Consider the following 20,443-nt stretch of genomic DNA (forward strand, 5'->3'; position numbering starts at 1 on the left):
GGAACACTATAGCTGGTAAATAATCCACTGGAGAATAGTATTATCCATTAGAAGTTTTTCTGATGATAGAAACATTCCATATTGCCACTCTCAAAACAGAATTCAGAAGCCTTTGGCAGTGTGGATCACAACAAATAGTGGGAAATTCTTAAAGAGATGGGAATACCAGACCACCTTACCTGCCTCCTGAAAAATCTGTATGCAGATAAAGAAGCAACAGTTAGAACTATACATGGAACAATAAACTGGTTCCAAATTGGGAAAAGAGTATGTCAAGGCTGTATTTTGTCATCCTGCCTATCATGCAGAGTACATAATGCAAACTGCCAAGCTGGATGAAGCACAAGCTGGAATCAAGACTGCCAGGAGAAATATCATTAACCTGAGATATGAAGATGACACCACCCTTATGGAAGGAAAGCTAAAGAACTAAAGAGACTGTTGATGAAAGTGAAACAGGAGAGTGAAAAAGATGGCTTAAAACTCAACATTCAACAAACTAAGATCATGGCATCTGGTCCCATCACTTCATGGCAAATAGATGGGGCAACAATGGAAACAGTGACAAACTGAATTTTGGGGGGCTCCAAAAATCACTGCAGATGGTGACTGCAGCCTTGAAATTAAGACATTTGCTCCTTGGAAGAAAAGCTATGACAGCATATTAAAAAGCAGAGATATTACTTTGCCAACAAAGGTCTGTCTAGTCAAAGCTATGCTTTTTTTCTATAGTCATGTATGGATATGAGAGTTGGACCATAAAGAAAGTTGAGCACCAAAAAACGGATGCTTTTGAATTGTGGTGTTGGAGGAGACTCTTGAGAGTTCCTTTGAACTACAAGGAGATCCAACCAATCCATCCTAAAGGAAATCAGTCCTGAATATTCATTGGAAGGACTGGTGCTGAAGCTGAAACTCCAATAATTTGGCCATCTGATGCGAAGAGCTGACTCATTAGAAAAGACCCTGATGCTGGAAAAGATTGAGAGTAGGAGAACGGGACAACAGAGGATGAAATGGTTTGATGGCATCACCGACTCAATGGACATGAGTTTGAGCAAGCTCCAGGAGTTAGTGATGGACAGGGAAGCCTGGCATGCTGCAGTCCATGTGGTCTCAGATTTGGACACAGCTGAGTGACTCAACTGATTATGCCTATTGAGCACCTGAGCTGTGGTATATGTGATTGAGGAAATAAAGTTTAAAACTAATTTTACAAATAGTGAGAGTTTTACTTCTTCTTTTCCAATTTGGATTCCTTTTATTTCTTTTTCTGCTCTGATTGCTGTGGCCAAAACTTCCAAAACTATGTTGAATAGTAATGGTGAAAGTGGGCACCCTTGTCTTGTTCCTGACTTTAGAGGAAATGCTTTCAATTTTTCACCATTGAGGATAATGTTTGCTGTGGGTTTGTCATATATAGCTTTTATTATGTTGAGGTATGTTCCTTCTATTCCTGCTTTCTGGAGAGTTTTTATCATAAATGGGTGTTGAATTTTGTCAAAGGCTTTCTCTGCATCTATTGAGATAATCATATGGTTTTTATTTTTCAATTTGTTAATGTGGTGTATTACATTGATTGATTTGCAGATATTGAAGAATCCTTGCATCCCTGGGATAAAGCCCACTGGGTCATGGTGTATGATCTTTTTAATGTGTTGTTGGATTCTGATTGCTAGAATTTTGTTAAGGATTTTTGCATCTATGTTCATCAGTGATATTGGCCTGTAGTTTTCTTTTTTTGTGGGATCTTTGTCAGGTTTTGGTATTAGGGTGATGGTGGCCTCATAGAATGAGTTTGGAAGTTTACCTTCCTCTGCAATGTTCTGGAAGAGTTTGAGCAGGATAGGTGTTAGCTCTTCTCTAAATTTTTGGTAGAATTCAGCTGTGAAGCCGTCTGGACCTGGGCTTTTGTTTGCTGGAAGATTTTTGATTACAGTTTCAATTTCCATGCTTGTGATGGGTCTGTTAAGATTTTTTATTTCTTCCTGGTCAAGTTTTGGAAAGTTGTACTTTTCTAAGAATTTGTCCATTTCTTCCACGTTGTTCATTTTATTGGCATATAATTGTTGATAGTAGTCTCTTATGATCCTTTGTATTTCTGTTTTGTCTGCTGTGATCTCTCCATTTTCATTTCTAATTTTATTGATTTGATTTTTCTCCCTTTGTTTCTTGATGAGTCTGGCTAATGGTTTATCAATTTTATTTATCCTTTCAAAGAATCAGCTTTTGGTTTTGTTGATTTTTGCTATGGTCTCTTTTGTTTCTTTTGCATTTATTTCTTCTCTAATTTTTCAGATTTCTTTCCTTCTACTAACCCTGGGGTTCTTCATTTCTTCCTTTTCTAGTTGCTTTAGGTGTAGAGTTAGGTTATTTATTTGACTTTTTTCTTGTTTCTTGAGGTGTGCCTGTATTGCTATGAACTTTCCCCTTAGGACTGCTTTTACCATGTCCCACAGGTTTTGGGTTGTTGTGTTTTCATTTTCATTCGTTTCTATGCAAATTTTGATTTCTTTTTTGATTTCTTCTGTGATTTGTTGGTTATTCAGCAGCGTGTTGTTCAGCCTCCATATATTGGAATTTTTAATAGTTTTTCTCCTGTAATTGAGATCTAATCTTACTGCATTGTGGTCAGAAAAGATGCTTGGAATGATTTCTATTTTTTTGAATTTACCAAGGCTAGCTTTATGGCCCAGGATGTGATCTATCCTGGAGAAGGTTCCATGTGCGCTTGAGGAAAAGGTGAAATTCATTGTTTTGGGATGAATCCTCTACATAGAAAACCATAAAGACTCCACCAGAGATTACTAGAAATAATCAATGACTATAGTAAAGTTGCAGGATATAAAATCAACACGCAGAAATCCCTTGCATTCCTATACACTAATATGAGAAAACAGAAAGAGAAATTAAGGAAACAATTCCATTCACCATTGCAACGGAAAGAATAAAATACTTAGGAATATATCTACCTAAAGAAACTAAAGACCTATATATAGAAAACTATAAAACACTGGTGAAAGAAATCAAAGAGGACACTAATAGATGGAGAAATATACCATGTTCATGGATTGGAAGAATCAATATAGTGAAAATGAGTATACTACCCAAAGCAATTTATAGATTCAATGCAATCCCTATCAAGCTACCAACAGTATTCTTCACAGAGCTAGAAAAAATAATTTCACAATTTCTATGGAAATACAAAAAACCTCGAATAGCCAAAGCAATCTTGAGAAAGAAGAATGGAACTGGAGGAATCAACCTACCTGACTTCAGGCTCTACTACAAAGCCACAGTTATCAAGACAGTATGGTACTGGCACAAAGACAGAAATATAGATCAATGGAACAAAATAGAAAGCCCAGAGATAAATCCACGCACATACGGACACCTTATCTTTGACAAAGGAGGCAAGAATATACAATGGATTAAAGACAATCTCTTTAACAAGTGGTGCTGGGAAATCTGGTCAACCACTTGTAAAAGAATGAAACTAGAACACTTTCTAACACCATACACAAAAATAAACTCAAAATGGATTAAAGATCTCAACGTAAGACCAGAAACTATAAAACTCCTAGAGGAGAACATAGGCAAAACACTCTCCGACATACATCATGGCAGGATCCTCTATGACCCACCTCCCAGAATATTGGAAATAAAAGCAAAAATAAACAAATGGGACCTAATTAACCTTAAAAGCTTCTGCACATCAAAGGAAACTATTAGCAAGGTGAAAAGGCAGCCTTCAGAATGGGAGAAAATAATAGCAAATGAAGCAACTGACAAACAACTAATCTCAAAAATATACAAGCAACTCCTGCAGCTCAATCTCCAGAAAAATAAATGACCCAATCAAAAAATGGGCCAAAGATCTAAATAAACATTTCTCCAAAGAAGACATACAGATGGCTAACAAACACATGAAAAGATGCTCAACATCACTCATTATCAGAGAAATGCAAATCAAAACCACTATGAGGTACCATTTCACACCAGTCAGAATGGCTGCAATCCATAAGTCTACAAGCAATAAATGCTGGAGAGGGTGTGGAGAAAAGGGAACCCTCTTACACTGTTGATGGGAATGCAAACTAGTACAGCCACTATGGAGAACAGTGTGGAGATTCCTTAAAAAACTGGAAATAGAACTGCCTTATGATCCAGCAATCCCACTGCTGGGCATACACACTGAGGAAACCAGAAGGGAAAGAGACACGTGTACCCCAGTGTTCATCGCAGCACTGTTTATAATAGCCAGGACATGGAAGCAACCTAGATGCCCATCAGCAGATGAATGGATAAGAAAGCAGTGGTACATATACACAATGGAGTATTACTCAGCCATTAAAAAGAATACATTTGAATCAGTTCTAATGAGGTGGATGAAACTGGAGCCTATTATACAGAGCGAAGTAAGCCAGAAGGAAAAACACCAATACAGTATACTAATGCATATATATGGAATTTAGAAAGATGGTAACAATAACCTGGTGTACGAGACAGCAAAAGAGACACTGATGTATGGAACAGTCTTATGGACTCTGTGGAAGAGAGAGAGGGTGGGAAGATTTGGGAGAATGGCATTGAAACATGTAAAATATCATGTAAGAAACGAGTTGCCAGTCCAGGTTCGATGCATGATACTGGATGCTTGGGGCTAGTGCACTGGGACGACCCAGAGGGATGGTATGGGGAGGGAGGAGGGAGGAGGGTTCAGGATGGGGAACACATGTATACCTGTGGTGGATTCATTTTGATATTTGGCAAAACTAATACAATTATGTAAAGTTTAAAAATAAAATAAAATTAAAAAAAAACTAATTTTAATGAATTTAATGTTTAATAGCTATATTTTGCCATATGCATCCAGGTGTCCCCCCACCCGCCCCCTTTTTTTGTTTGTTTTTGGCCATGCTGCATAACTGCATGGCTTGCTGAACCTGACTAAGGATTGATTCCAGACCCTCAGCAGTGAAATAGGAGAGTCCTAACCACTAGACTGCTAGGGAATTCCCAACTAGAAGCCTCTTTTTATTGGATTGGCCTCCCTGGTGGCTCAGCTGGTAAAGAATCCACTTGCAGTGCAGGAGACCTGTATTCAATCCCTGGGTTGGGAAGATGGCCAGGAGAAGGAAACAGCTACCCACTCCAGTGTTCTGGCCTGGAGAATTCCATGGACTGTCCATGGGGTCCCAAATAGTTGGGTACGATTGAGAGGCTTTCTTTTTCACTTTTCACAACTAGAGAATGGACAGAGAAGAAAAGCAGAATGGATACCCTGGTGGGTATAGTAACTAAGAATTAGGCTACAGATGATACATTTTAGTAGGTGGAGGCAAGAAGGTACTAAATAAAATATGCCTTGTGCTCATGCTCAGTTGTGTCCAACTCTTTGCAACCCACTGGACTGTAGCCTCCAGGCTCATCTGCACATGGGATTTTTCAGGCAGGAATACCGGAATGGGTTGCCATTTACAGGGGATCTTCCCAACTGAAGTATTGAATCTGCTTCTCCTGTGTTGCAGGCAGATTCTTTACCACTGAGCCATTGGGGAAGCCCCAAAATATGACTACCCATGTATATTACCAACATTCCCCCATATCAAGAACATGGCAGGTCGGATTGCAAGAGATGGTATGCCATACATGAAGATAGGGATTTGAAAGTAGGAAAAAATAAAAATAATATTTATTAATATTTTTGTATTGGAGAAAGCATTTATATCTTCCAGGTTTAGAATTATGACTCTAAAAATTAGTCTGCCTTTATCCTGCCACTTCACATGGGGCAGAAACTTCCTCCATATGATATGGTCTAGTAATTAGAGTTTAAATTATGCATTCTGACAGAGTTCAAAACTCAATTCTGTATTATATTACCATAATTACTCTGTGAAACTTTCTTTGTCATTCAACTTAAGTATTAGCCAGAGATCAAATCACCAACATCTGCTGGGTCATCAAAAAATTGAGAGTTCCAGAAAAACATCTATTTCTGCTTTATTGACTATGCCAAAGCCTCTGACTGTGTGGATCACAATAAACTGTGGACAATTCTGAAAGAGATGGGAATATCAGACCACCTGACCTGTGTCTTGAGAAACCTGTATGCAGGTCAGGAAGCAACAGTTAGAACTGGACATGGAACAACAGACTGCTTCCAAATAGGAAAAGGAGTACATCAAGGCTGTATATTGTCACCCTGCTTATTTAACTTATATGCAGAGTACATCATGAGAAACACTGGGCGGGAGGAAGCACAAGCTGGAATCAAGATTGCTGGGAGAAATATCAATAACCTCAGATATGCAGATGACACCACCCTTATGGCAGAAAGTGAAGAAGAACTAAAGAGCCTCTTGATAAAAGTGAAAGAGGAGAGTGAAAAAGTTGGCTTAAAGCTCAACATTCAGAAAACTAAGATCATGGCATCTGGTCCCATCACTTCATGGCAAATAGATGGGGAAACAGTGGAAACAGTGGCTGACCTTATTTTGGGGGGCTCCAAAATCACTGCAGATGGTGATTGCGGCCATGAAATTAAAAGATACTTACTCCTTGGAAGGAAATTTATGACCAACCTAGACAGCATATTCAAAAGCAGAGACATTACTTTGCCACCAAAGGTCCATGTAGCCAAGGCTATGGTTTTTTCCAGTAGTCATGTATGGATGTGAGAGTTGGACTATAAAGAAAGCTGAGTGCCAGAGAATTGATGCTTTTGAACTGTGGTGTTGGAGAAGACTCTTGAGAGTCCCTTGGACTGCAAAGAGATCCAATCAGTCCATCCTAAAGGATATCAGTCCTGGGTGTTCATTGGAAGGGCTGATGTTGAAGCTGAAACTCCATTACTTTGTCCACTTGATGCGAAGAGCTGACTCATATGAAAAGACCCTGATGCTGTGAGCAAAGATGGAGAAATGTGTTTAATTGAGACTATTTGATGGCACTAGTTGTAAAGAACTTGGCTGCCGATCTAAGAGACATGGGTTCCATTCTTGGGTCAGGAAGATCCGCTAGAAGAGGAAATGGAAACTCACTCCAGTATTCTTGCCTGGAGAATCCAATGGACAGAGAAGCCTGGTGGGATATAGTCCATAGGTTTGCAGCGTCAGATTCAACTGAAGTGACTTAGCTTGCGTGCATTTTGAAATCTTGGCTTCCCTGATAGCTAAGACAGTAAAGAATCTGCCTGCACAGGAGACCTGGGTTCAGTTCTTGGGTCAGAAAGATTCACTGGAGAAGGAAATGTCAACCCACTCCAGTATTCTTGCCTGGAGCATTCCATGGCAGAGGAGCCTCATGGGCTATGGTCCATGGGGTCACAAAGAGTCAGACGTGACAGAGGACTAACACAGTTTGAAACCCTAATTAAAAAAGAACATTCTATGGATTGGCCTTACTGATTGATATATCCCTACATTCATTCAATGTTCTTATTTTAGATAGAAATGTTTTATGTATAAGATCACCAATTTCTTTTCATTAATCGTTTTGATGAGGGGGAAATATTTTATCAAAAGAAAGTTTAAAGTATTTTTATTATTTCTATGAGATAGAATTAGTAGGTTTATGTAATTTTCTTCTATTTTGCAACTCAATTTTTTAAAAGTATCTTTCTATGATTTCAACTGTTATTCACACCAATTCTTTTTTGTAATTTCTTTAGGCTTACAATGGATAGGACAAAAAATGATAATATGGTTCCAGACTTAGTAAGACAAATGCTATAAAGGAGAAATATAACTTTTAAAAATATTTTCATTAAGATATCTTTCTTGTCTTTGATTCTTTTTACATTTCAGAGTTTCAAGATTATACTGCCAAAATGTTTTGTCTTCATACATTTAAAAAAATAATTGAAAGTTTATTAATCAAATATGTGTTTAACAATATGATTCTCCTTTTCTCAGTAATCTGAAAATACAAATAGGACAATTTTCTCTTTCTTATTCATTTTAACAGCAATTCCTGAATTTGTAACACAAGTCAATGTTGCCTTGGAAGCCTTAAGTAAAAACTCTTTGGATGTGTTTGATGATAGTCAATTCGTGGACATCTCAAAGAAGATCTATGATACAATTCATGATATCAGGTGTTCAGTCATGATGATTCGGGTAAGTCTGCTTTACCTTCCATTGAAATATTGTAGCATTGTTCACCATCTGGGATCCCTGGAATGATTGCAAGAAGTGTTTTATTTCTGTGCCATAATGTCAATGCTGAAATCCATTAGAACTTTAGAAATTCATATGTATCCCCAAAGTCAGATCTACTGTCACGAACAATGCTTTTACTTATGTATATGGTTATAACTTATGCAAATGAGCACATTTAACTGCCACATGTGCAGAAATGATAGAATTCATTGTGTACAGGGTTTGCTAAAGTGTCACATAGCATGATCAGAAGCCAAAGAACAATACATAAAGTAATTTCTTTCTTTCCTTGAATAGAAGGAGAGGATCTTTCTAATCACTATATTGAAATGTATAGGAAAGTGTATTTAAAACAGGGAATTTCTGTGTCTGCATCCTCTCATGCTAGAACATAGAATCAGTGTTCTGTAAGAAATCTCACTTGGAGCTGCCAGGAACAACAAATGTTTGAGTGTTGTCTGTTTGGGAGAATATATACCATCTTCCCAAATGTGATAGTGAGTCATTTGTTGTGAGCACACTGAATATACGGAAATCAGCAGTATTTGTTCTTCCTTAAAAGGTTAATTAGAGGTTTTCTCTGTGTGTGTGTGTGTGCACACTCATGTTTAATTTTTATTTGGCTGTCCTGGGTCTTAGTTGTGGCATGTGAACTCCTAGTTGAGGCATGTGAACTCTTAACTGGGGCATGTAAAGTTCTAGTTCCCTGACCAGGGAGCGAACCTGGGCCCCCTGCATTTGGAGTGCTGAGTCTTAGCCACTGGTCCACCAGGGACGTCTCTCTCTCTTTTTTTTTTTTTTTAATTAATACTATTAAAAACAGCAACGACAATAAAAAACAGCACAAGTAAAGATATGGAGAGAGATTATTTTGGGATTGGTTCACCTGGAGGCAGAGGTAAGTATTTGTGTTATCATTAGTCTATTTTGGAAAAAAATGAGACAGAGAAGCAATAAGCTGTAATTATGAGTCACTGCAGGCAACTGGTGACTGAACCTGGAGAGCTCTAGCAGAGTTCTGTGGAACACATCTCAGAATTATCTTACCTTTGGGGAATAAAATCCAATTGATTTACCTATTCACACTTGGTTAAAGGCCACCTGTCCTGAGAGGCATTACCAGAGCCTTCTACTGTGCCAATCAAGCTCCTGTGGCCAAAAAAAGCCACTGTCAGGCAGGGTCTGGGTAAGATGAGTTGGTAGAAGTGGTGAGTGCAATTTGTAAGCATGAGTAGAGTTCGATTTGATGCCTCTGGCCTTAACTGTTAGTATGGCTATGAGATGGAACTGCACGTGCTGAGGAGCTATGGGTGGACGTCCGTAGTATCTGACAGGTCTGATTGTCATAGTCAGGTTACATGGAGGAGTCTATAGAAATGGAGACAGTAGAGGACCTTGTAGGGAAAGGGGCCAATAAAAATCAAGGTGCATGCTAGGCCAGATGGACATTTATGGAACAAACAAAGACAAAAGTCTAGAGGTGTCAAAACATAGGATCTAGCCCTTAAGATCTTGGGAAAACCTTCAAGCAAGCCAGATATACATATAAGAGAAACCTCAGAATATATATTTATGAACAAAATTTGCCTGCAATGCAGGAGACCCGGGTTTGATCCCTTGGTCAGGAAGATCTCTAGGAAGAGGGCATGGCAACCCATTCCAGTACTCTTGCGTAGAGAATCCCATTGACAGAGGAGCCTGGCAGGCTACAGTCTGCAGGGTCGCAAAGAGTCAGACTAGACTGAAGTGACTAAGCAATAGCATCAGCAATAGTAGTACTGTCCTAGTAGTACATCTGAACTGCAAAGTACTTTGGCCAAATGTTTTCTTCTAACAAAGATTTTTGTGCTTTACCTGTATGAACTAGTGGGGTAGTATTAATTCTGAGCTGAGAGGATAGGTGGAACCAGGAAGAAACATACTTCATACGGAAAGTATGACGAAGATCCATGAACTTCAGAAGATAGCTTTACAAGGGTGAAACCTTGGCATTTCCAGTATCTCTGGATGGGTATTTGTGAAGTGAAGATAAACCAGTGAAATAGCCTAGGTGAACCAGGGCAGGGAATACATTTTTTTTTTTTTTTTTTTTTTACTGCAAAAGCTATTTAGGGATAAAAGTCTTACAACCTCTCCCACTTGGATATTCTAGTATTTAAAATTTTTCTCATTATCAAAATTGCTTACTTATAGCAAATTAAATTATCTGATCATATTTATATATATCCCTCATACCTGGCAGTCCTCTTTAAGGCAGAACAATTTATTATAATTATTAATAGCCTTTGAGCACAGTAATTTGTCCATATAGTCATCTCTTTTTCAAGGTAAATACTTCAACTTTTTCTCATAGGAATACTTTAGTATTTTGTGTTCTTCACTAGTCCTTATTTACCTTTTCAATAAACTTTTCAAGTGAGACTATCAAAAGGAATACTCTAGTTAGAGCCTGTCCAATGTCAAATAAAGTAGCTTCTTACATTACTGCTATTAATATTGCCAACTACTGTTAACCTAGTACTACCTTCTTATTGGATAGATGATTGTTTTTTTTAATACTGTCATTGCCTGTATATCCCTTCTCTATTTCAATATGATGTGTTTGTTCTTGGCCCCAAATCCTAATGCTAATAAACTTCATCATATTTCTGAATGATTCTTCATGTAATTTATCAGTTTGCTTTTAACTTTGGTTGGTGACCATACCTAAATTAATTAGAAATATGAGACTACAATCTGAGTTCCTTCATCTAGACTATTAATAAAAATATTAAGTCATATTGGCCCTTAATCCCTGTCAAATTGCTCCAATTAAGGGCATTAGTGCTAAGATCCCTTAGAATCTGATGTTCCAGTCATTGAGAACATACGGGTAAGTGTATGCTTTGAAATTTTTGTTGTTTTGAATGTTGAGGTAAAGATACTCTTTCTTCAAACACACTTCAAAGCTTAAATAAATAAATAAAAGAGAGAAAGCAGAGCTCCTGTATTTAAACCTTTCAGGATAGTCTAGAGGCCCATCATTTCTATCTTGCCCCCACCCCTCCCCTTCCCCACCTCCTCTGCTAGACAGACTCTAAAGGCACCTGGATGCACTTCTGCAAGGATTCTTAACCCATAAACCTTTGTACTTAACTGCTAATTGGAATATAGGCTGAAAATAGAAGTCTAACTCAGATGTAATTAATGAAAATCTCTGCCCCCACTTTGAGGACTGTCCCTTTATCATAGAAGATAATAAAATTGGTCTGGAATATTCTCTTTAAAAGGTCAGGTGAAATGCTGACCAATATCTTGACCTCAGAACTGAAAAACATTTGATGCTTTATTCAGAGTATCTAAAGAGTGTCAACATGAAGGCAATACAGGTATAATTATTCATGTTCAGGGAGGGCTAGGCTATGCTCTTGAGAATGTGTGTGAGTGTTACAAAATCCAATCTTAGACCTGAATTTTCAAGAGTGTCCTTTGGTGCTCTTAAGGATGATAAAATGCTAACTTAAGATCAGAGCCTGGTATTTTATAGTTTTACAGATATGATTATACCTGCCTTTACTATTCAGAGAAGGCAATGGCAACCCACTCCAGTACTCTTGCCTGGAAAATCCCATGGGCGGAGGAGCCTGGTAGGCTGCAGTCCATGGGGTCGCTAAGAGTCGGACGCGACTGAGCGACTTCACTTTCACTTTTCACTTTCATGCATTGGAGAAGGAAATGGCAACCCACTCCAGTACTCTTGCCTGGAGAATCCCAGGGACTGGGGAGCCTGGTGGGCTGCCGTCTATGGGGTTGCACAGAGTCGGACACAACTGAAGCGACTTAGCAGCATCAGCAGCCTTTACTATTTATTTTGATGAATAACTGTGTTTACCATTATTTAGATTATTTTAAAAATTTCTCAAATACTGTGACATTTACTTTCTTCTCTGGATTCCGTGTGTGGACAGTTGAGGTTGTAGAATCTTGTCCTTAACCTTGGAGAGTAGGGAGTATTATTTTTTCTATTATTATTATTTTTTTATTTGTTGGTGTTTAATGTGCACACTAAGCTGCTTTAGTCGTGTCAGACTCTGTGCAACCCTATGGACTGTAGCCCTCCAGGCTCCTCTCTCCATGGGATTCTCTAGGCAAGAATACTGGAGTGGATTGCCATGGCATCCTTCAGGGGATCTTCCTGACCCTAGGCTCAAATTCACTTCTCTAACATCTCCTGCAGTGGCGGGCAGGTTCTTTACCACTAGCACCACCTGGGAAGCCCTGTTGGTGTTTAATATATATGTGTAAATTTTACAGTGATTAAGAGCTATGTGGTCTGGTCACTCAAGATGGTTGTTCTCTTGCTGTCTGTACATCCCCTTGCCAGACTAGTGTCTGCTTCACCTAAATCTTAAGCATGTGACTGACCTTCCTATATACTTGCCCCAGGCCCCAGCTGGTGATTGTTCTTATCAAAGGGTGGTAAGGGGCGTGCCTCTCTGCTGGTTTCCCTGGAAACTAATGAGCCCACCTGACATCAATTCCCTAATAACTGGTAATATCCCCTTTCCCCTGGCATGAAGACTGCTGCCATGTCCTGCTGGCTTTCTGCTGGCATGGGGCAGCACAGGATGGGGCATCACTCCAGGACCTGACCTCAGGTGGGTAAGCTCCCGGGTAAACCATTGATGTCTCTCTGACTCTGGCCTCTTTCTTTGGCCTTGAACCTGGGCAAGCATGGGACTTGTAGGCATAGGGTGAAGCCCTACAAGAGTTCTCACAATGGTTAAGACCATGACAAGTAACACATTTCAGTATGCCTCAGATTGCTGCTACTGCTAAATCAATTCAGTCGTGTCCGACTCTGTGCGATCCCATAGATGGCAGCCCACCAGGCTCCCCAGTCCCTGGGATTCTCCGGACAAGAACACTGGAGTGGGTTGCCATTTCCTTATCCAATGCATGAAAGTGAAAAGTGAAAGTGAAGTCGCTCAGTCGTGTCCGACTCTTCGAGACCCCATGGACGGCAGCCTACCAGGCTCCTCCATCCATGGGATTTTCCAGGCAAGAGTACTGGAGTGGGGTGCCATTGCCTTCTCTGATGCCTCAGATTACTCCTTTGTAAAATAAACTTGGGAACTATACCTACTTCAAAGGATTATTTTGCTGACAAAATGAGTTATGATAGAAATGGAATGCTTTAGTAAATAGTAATCTCTTATAAGAAGAAAGTTTCTGTTACTATTAATACTGATCTCAGGTGGCCTTGGCCTGTGGCAGCTTGAATCAGGATTTTGGTTCCTGGCCAGAGATTGAGGTCAGGCAGTTCCAGGGAGAGTGCTGAATCCTAACCACTGGGCCACCATAGATAGTGGCAAGGTCCTGGCCTGTGAACTGTGTAGAAAGGAATTTCTACATAGAGACGGAAAGTAGTGAAACCACTAGGAAGAAAAATAGTACCATACATGTGGATAGACACATGGGCAGGCTCAGCGAGAGTCATGCCCTCCTACTAGTTTGAATCATGTTTATGGGGCATTTATTCTGAGTTTCCTTTAACCAGTCATCTTGCTTGGCCTGGTTCTGAGCCTGTATGTGGTTTATCTCCGGGTTCTCCCATGTGTATGTGCCAAGATAGATTCTAGCAAAGAGATCTATAGGTAGCAGCATCACTTATTATGAGGTGATACCCCTCCTCTTTTGACTTCCAAGGAGACTTTCTGTGCATATGTAGTCAAGGAGGTGTCCTTCACTTTGAGAATGAGGAATATGTGGTCTTTTATCTCCCTCTTCAATCATCCTGCTTTTATGGAGTTTCTGGTACTATCTGTACACAAGGGAGAAACTGTTCAGCATGGGACCCATCTAGCTCCTGCCTCAGTACTACTGATGCTGCCTATTATTTTGTCTATCTTGAAGAATGTTAGTTACAGAAGCTATAGAAATATGCTCATAGAGCAACATAAAGCTGAAACCTGAAATGTAGCTTGAAAGAGTGAAGTTGTAAACAAAAGAATTATGATTTTTTTCTCAAAATATTGTTTATAGAAGAGGATATTCATGTCTATTAACATTGAATACCTGAATTATGGATGATGTAATGCAAATTTTTCTTTTGAACACATAATACTTTAAACTAGCATTATAGTTCTGCATATTATGTTTTAATATTTCTTTATTGGCTGTGCTAGGACTTAGTTGCAGTTCAGGGGATCTTGGTTGTGGCATGCAGGCTTCTTAGTTGTGGCATAGAGTCTCTTAGGTGCAGCATGCAGAATCTAGTTCCCCGACCAAGGATCAAACTTGGGCCCCCTGCAATGAGAGCATGATGTCTTAATCACCACACCAAAAGGGAAGGCTTTGTATATTGTATTTTATTAACCTCTTGAAACATACAAGGAGGCTTGATGTATCATCTTTTTGGTAAAGGGTTTCAACTAAATAGAACAATTTTTAAAAGGATGGCATAATTGAATTGTGAAAGACTAACATGGGTGGCTAGCAATGAAATACTCTCAAAGAGAAGAAAAGATTCAGCAAAAATTCATACTTTAATAGGTATTCAGAATATAGACTTCCATATTTTTTGTGTGAATTTTCGTGTGTGACTTATCAAAGTCAAATGGAAAACATAGAGACACTTCCAAGAGACAAATGTGAAGATTTTCAGGACCATCATAAATGTATTTTTTCTATGTTAGTTTTCTAACTTTATATTTCAGGGAAAAGCAACATACTTTGGATATCTCACTTGATGGAAATTATTTTTTGAATAAATAAAAATAAAACAGGTTAAAAATGCACATGTCCCAGTTTACATGGACCATTTTACATAAATTATTTAAATGGATTCTAGAATTAACAAATAGTTTAATATACAACTTAAGCTTGTATAGCCAGAAAAGCCTTTTGTGTCTGATTCTTTTGTACATATAGGAGTGGATAGATTCATAGCTTTCACTAGAATCATATATAGTTTTTTTTTTTAAATTTAAATTACTTACACTGTCATGCTTTTGTTGAACTTCTTTCATTGTCTTCCATAACTTCTTCATCACCTCAGAATTTTTTTTTTCTTTTTATGTCTCTGAACAGAGCTGCTATTTTTCTCTTTGAAATCTCACTCAGACTGCCAGAGAGAAACACCATGACGGTGTCAGTTAGAAGCTAACCAGTATAAAAGCTTATCTTGTACAATTAGAACTCTGTGTAATTCAATTTGGAAATGAAGTAATGAAAAGAATATTGTGTAAAATCGAGACATACATTCAAGCCCCTGTTTTACATTACCACTTACATTGTTCCTTTGCATGGTATCATTAGTTTCTTCACTGTAGAGGGAAATGAAAGCATACCATTGAATTACTACTTCTATCTAGTAAAGTAGCTTTAAAATTGTACTTAAAATGAAGGACAAAACATTGTTCCTTAAGATTAGCAACAAAGTGAAAATGTCCATGTTCCAAAACAGTGTAGCATTATGGATGTTCTGGCCAGAAGAATAAATTAATAATGATAATAACATAAAATGTATACTGATTACAAAGGAGAAAGTGAAAATGTCCACATTAGTAAATTATATGATCAACTACATTGAAAATCCTAAAAAAAATCAATTTACAACAAAATAACCCATTCTAGCAGAACAGATAAATAAGTTTAGCAAGATCATAGAATACAAATTTAATGTACCAATTTTATAATGCAAGGAAGAGGAAAATAAAGATAAGGGCAAAATTAATGAAATAAGAAATGTGCAATAAAGAAATAAAACGAAACCCAGAGAGTGTATTTCTATAAAGTAGCAACTAACAATTGGAAAATATACTTTTTAAAAGGACATTTCAGCATTAAAAATAACAAAATAAACTTGATAAATAAAGATGTACAGGATCTAAACTTGGAAAATTGTAAGATATTGTTAAGAATAATTAAAATGACTTAAATATTTGAAGATTTATCATATGGTTGGACTGGTAGACTCAATATTGTTAAGGTGTCAATTTTCCCTGAATTGATTTATAAATTTAATGCTACCTCAAATAAATTCTCAGCAAATCTTTATGAAGACTAATCCAAGGTGGTTACATGGGTATACAAAATTGTCAAAACTCAAGAAATTGTACACTTAAAATAATATGTAACTTACATTGATAAAGTTAATTTTAAAAAATCATGTTTTACCCGGTAACTAGCACCTGATCCAACCAGTCCATTCTAAAGGAGATCAGTCCTGGGTGTTCATTGGAAGGACTGATGCTAAAGCTGAAACTCCAATACTTTGGCCACATCATGCGAAGAGTTGACTCATTGGAAAAGACTCTGATCCTGGGAGGGATTGGGGGCAGGAGGAGAAGGGGACAACAGAGGATAAGATTGCTGTGTGGCATCACCAACTTGACAGATATGAATTTGAGTGAACTCCAGGAGTTGGTAATGGACAGGGAGGCCTGGCGTGCTGCGATTCATGGGGTCGCAAGAGTAGGACACGACTGAGCGACTGAACTGAACTAAACTGAGCACCTTACAAATACAAGCTATTAGCCCTATATTAATTAGGACTAGTTAGTAAAGCCTGCATGGACTTCTGAAATTGCTGACATTTTGAATATTATTAAATTAACACCTTTCTATTTTATAACTGACTGCTTGCCAAATATTTCTAATATATGACTCCTCTGTTGTTGATTTTTATCCTTCAGGTTAGTGACTGATTATGTAGTATCTTAGATCAGGGGTTGACAAACTTATGATAAACTTGGGTCATATTTAGTCTCCCATCTATTTCATATGGCCTGTGTGAAGAATGATTTTAATATTTTAAATGGTTGAAAATTTGAAAAAAGATTTTCTGACATGTGAAAATTATATGAAATTCTAATTTTAAGAATACACACAGCCATATGTATCTATTGCTCTTAGTGCTACAATGACAAAAGAAACTATATGGCTCACAAAGACTCAAACATTTACTATATGGCTCATTGCTCATTGTAAGTTTGAAAAGCGAAAGTGTTAGTTGCTCAGTTCAGTCACTCAGTTGTGTCCAACTCTTTGCGACCCCATGAATCACAGCACACAGGCCTCTCTGTCTACTACCAGCTCCCGGAGTTCACTCAGACTCACATCCATCGAGTCGGTGATGGCATCTCATCCTCTGTCATCCCCTTCTCCTCCTGCCCCCAATCCCTCCCAGCATCAGAGTCTTTTCCAATGAGCATGAGGTGGTCAAAGTACTGGAGTTTCAGCCTCAGCATCAGTCCTTCCAATGAACACCCAGGACTGATCTCCTTTAGAATGGACTGGTTGGATCTCCTTGCAGTCCAAGGGGCTCTCAAGAGTCTTCTCCAACACCACAGTTCAAAAGCATCAGTTCTTCAGTGCTCAGCTTTCTTCACAGTCCAACTCTCACATCCATACATGACCAGTGGAAAAACCATAGCCTTGACTAGATGGACCTTTGTTGGCAAAGTAATATCTCTGCTTTAATATGCTATCTAGGTTGGTCATAACTTTCCTTCCAAGGAGTAAGCGTCTTTTGATTTCATGGCTGCAATCACCATCTGCAGTGATTTTGGAGCCCCCCAAAATAAAGTCTGACACTGTTTCCACTGTTTCCCCATATATTTCCCATGAAGTGATGGGACCAGATGTCATGATCTTCGTTTTCTGAATGTTGAGCTTTAAGCCAACTTTTTCACTCTCCTCTTTCACTTTCATCAAGAGGCTTTTTAGTTCCTCTTCACTTTCTGCCATAAGGATGGTGTCATCTGCATATCTGAGGTTATTAATATTTTTCCTGGCACTCTTGATTCCAGCTTGTGCTTCTTCCAACCCAGCGTTTCTCATGATGTATTCTGCGTAGAAGTTAAATAAGCAGGGTGACAATATACAGCCTTGACGTACTCCTTTTCCTATTTGGAACCAGTCTGTTGTTCCATGTCCAGTTCTCACTATTACTTCCTGACCTGCATATAGATTTCTCAAGAGGTAGGTCAGGTGCTCGGTATTCCCATCTCTTTCAGAATTTTCCACAGTTTATGGTGATCCACACAATTAAAAGCTTGGCATAGTTGCTCAGTTGTGTCCAATTGTTTATGACTCCATGGACTGTAGCACACCAGGCTCCTCTGTCCATGGATTATCCTGGCAAGTATACTGGAGTGGGTTGCCATGCCCTCTTCCAGGGGATCTTTCCGACCCAGGGATTGAACCCTCATCTCTTGCATCTTCTACATTGATAGGTGAATTCTTTACCACTGCACCACCTGGAAACCATGTATTTGTTAAATGAGTTTAAACAGGCAGTAAATTACGGTAAAGGTATGTCTTGGTTTCCTTAGGACAAATTTGAATTATCCCCCTTTTGACTCTCAAAAGTATCATATTTGGAGGATATAATGTTACGTTCACTCTAGTTCCTAGGTCCTGATTTTGCTGCTTGAGGCCTAGTGTTGCATAACTTTTACCCACCAGTCTTCATTCTATAGGACCTGGACATTAATGATCATAGTTCCTAATCAGGCCCATTTTTCCAACCCAGGAACACTTTCTATCCACAGGCCTAACTGCTAGCAAATGTTATCTTACACTCTTCATACTCTGTGGAGCCTTTGTTGACTGTAGAGAATCTATTCAGGCACCATTTCATATTTATTTAACATATAAGAAATGTACACGTTTTCATTTTTCAGTGGAAAGCTAATTTCCTGAATTCATCTTAGTCACTCTACATTCTCATAGGGGTTTTTCCAGGGAATCACCAGTTAAAATACTTTGTCCTTTTTGGAAGTGATGTGGCTCCTATAGTGGCAAAACCAGTTTAAAGAAGCCAATTACCCGAGGACTTCCTAAAGGAACTTAATAAAAGATGTGTAGCAGGGTAACCTTAGCTTTGTATGCAAATTTAAATCAAACATTACTGGGAAGAATTCTGTAGTGGGGTTCTCACTGTTTCCTCTGAAAACAAAGAGTTCAAGCTAAGGAAAAGCAGAACCACCTGCTAGCACCCGTCAGCAAGAGATGAAACTGGCCTTTGTTGTGTGTGCACCATCTGAAGAGACTTTTTGACTAAGGGAACAGCGGTGAGCAGAGTAGGAAAGACTGTTCGTTGAGAAGCCTATTGGCTAAGCTACAAAGCAGCACTAGTCAGTGATCTCCGTTGCTCCTGCTGGGAGAGAGATGTTCAGCCCGATGTCATTCTGAGAAGTGCTCTTTCACCAAAGGGTCAGAGCCGCTGGACTGGCAGGAGAGTCCCTGGTCCGAAAGGGCTTTGATGCGCACCAGCCTTGCACTCAGAGAATCATACACAAGGGCTATGTGGAGCCTCTGATTCGAAATAGGTGAGTTGAAGGAGTCAAGCATCTCTCTTTGAAAATCTTTCAGAGGAAGTAGCTAGCACTCTAAATAGAAAAATAACATGGGGAGGATATTTTAGTTGTGGAATCTTAAGGACTTTTTGTTGTCATTTGTTTCTGATAAGTTAATTATTATTTACATTTTTACAACTAAACTCACATTTGTAATTAAATGAGTAAGTGTATTCAGTGTTAAATCTAATAATACATTGTTATTACTTTCTATTTTGTTTAATCCTAAAAACTCTTACAGGGTGCTGGTTGCTTACCTCAAGTGAAATGCTTGACTGCCTACATTTCAAAAGTAACTTTTGAAGGACCGAATAAAGCTTCTAGAGAGAAAGAAGTCTGAAAAATACAATTTATGAAGTGATGACTTTTAGGAAATAGACTTTGGCATAATTCATAGAAGGAGGGGTACTGAAAATTTTGTATTCCCAGTGTCTATAAAGTAAATGATGGAGTTTCAAAGGGAAAAACACTCTGGAGCGTAACAGCAAAGGTCAGGAAGTAAAGTAAAGCGCTTGAGGTCTCACACTGATGAGTAAGCAACCGGACAAGATCCAGAGGCTTTGAGCACCTGGTTCAGGGCATTTCCTTCACCTCAGGAGATTGATGGGCCAGTTATAAACACAGGAATCCCAAGAATTGCTTTTGGGGAAAGTTGCTGAAGAACACTTAAACCTACCTCTCTCTTCCCCATACCTTCAAATTCAGATATTAATACATAGCCGTCCTAGCTGTTTCTCCCATTTGCCAGACATGCCTATACTTCTGGTGTCTTTCCACTTACCACTTTCTTTCACCACGTGTTTTCTACAAGAGTTGCACAGCAGACTTCTTCAGGTCTGAGGTATCATTACCTTACATAACATCCTGCCCAAACTCTGTACAGAATCATAAAGAAAATAGCATCTCCCACTTCAGCCAGCCTCTATCTTCTTA

The 20,443-nt window shown here is 38.7% G+C and overlaps 1 protein-coding gene and 1 long non-coding RNA gene across 11 annotated transcripts in view; both read left to right on the plus strand.

The window, feature by feature from the left end:
• Positions 1–20,443, plus strand: part of CTNNA3 (catenin alpha 3) — a 1,912,303-nt gene that overhangs the window by 1,533,682 nt on the left and 358,178 nt on the right. For all 10 annotated transcript variants that reach the window (XM_086381634.1, XM_086381633.1, XM_086381642.1 and 7 more), the window contains one exon: positions 7,972–8,123. In XM_086381634.1, coding sequence (XP_086237760.1) covers positions 7,972–8,123 — 152 coding nt within the window. The remainder of the gene's footprint in view (positions 1–7,971; positions 8,124–20,443) is intronic.
• LOC147343035 (uncharacterized) overlaps positions 12,091–20,443 on the plus strand; it is a 42,112-nt gene continuing 33,759 nt past the window's right edge. Inside the window, exon 1 of the long non-coding RNA XR_015156695.1 lies at positions 12,091–12,802. This is a non-coding gene — a long non-coding RNA (uncharacterized LOC147343035). The remainder of the gene's footprint in view (positions 12,803–20,443) is intronic.

The sequence above is a fragment of the Bos grunniens genome, chromosome 28, assembly GCF_055505025.1.
Source record: "Bos grunniens cultivar Pamir isolate PY7600 chromosome 28, Bosgru_T2T1.0, whole genome shotgun sequence".
NCBI classification, from domain to species: Eukaryota; Metazoa; Chordata; class Mammalia; order Artiodactyla; family Bovidae; genus Bos; species Bos grunniens.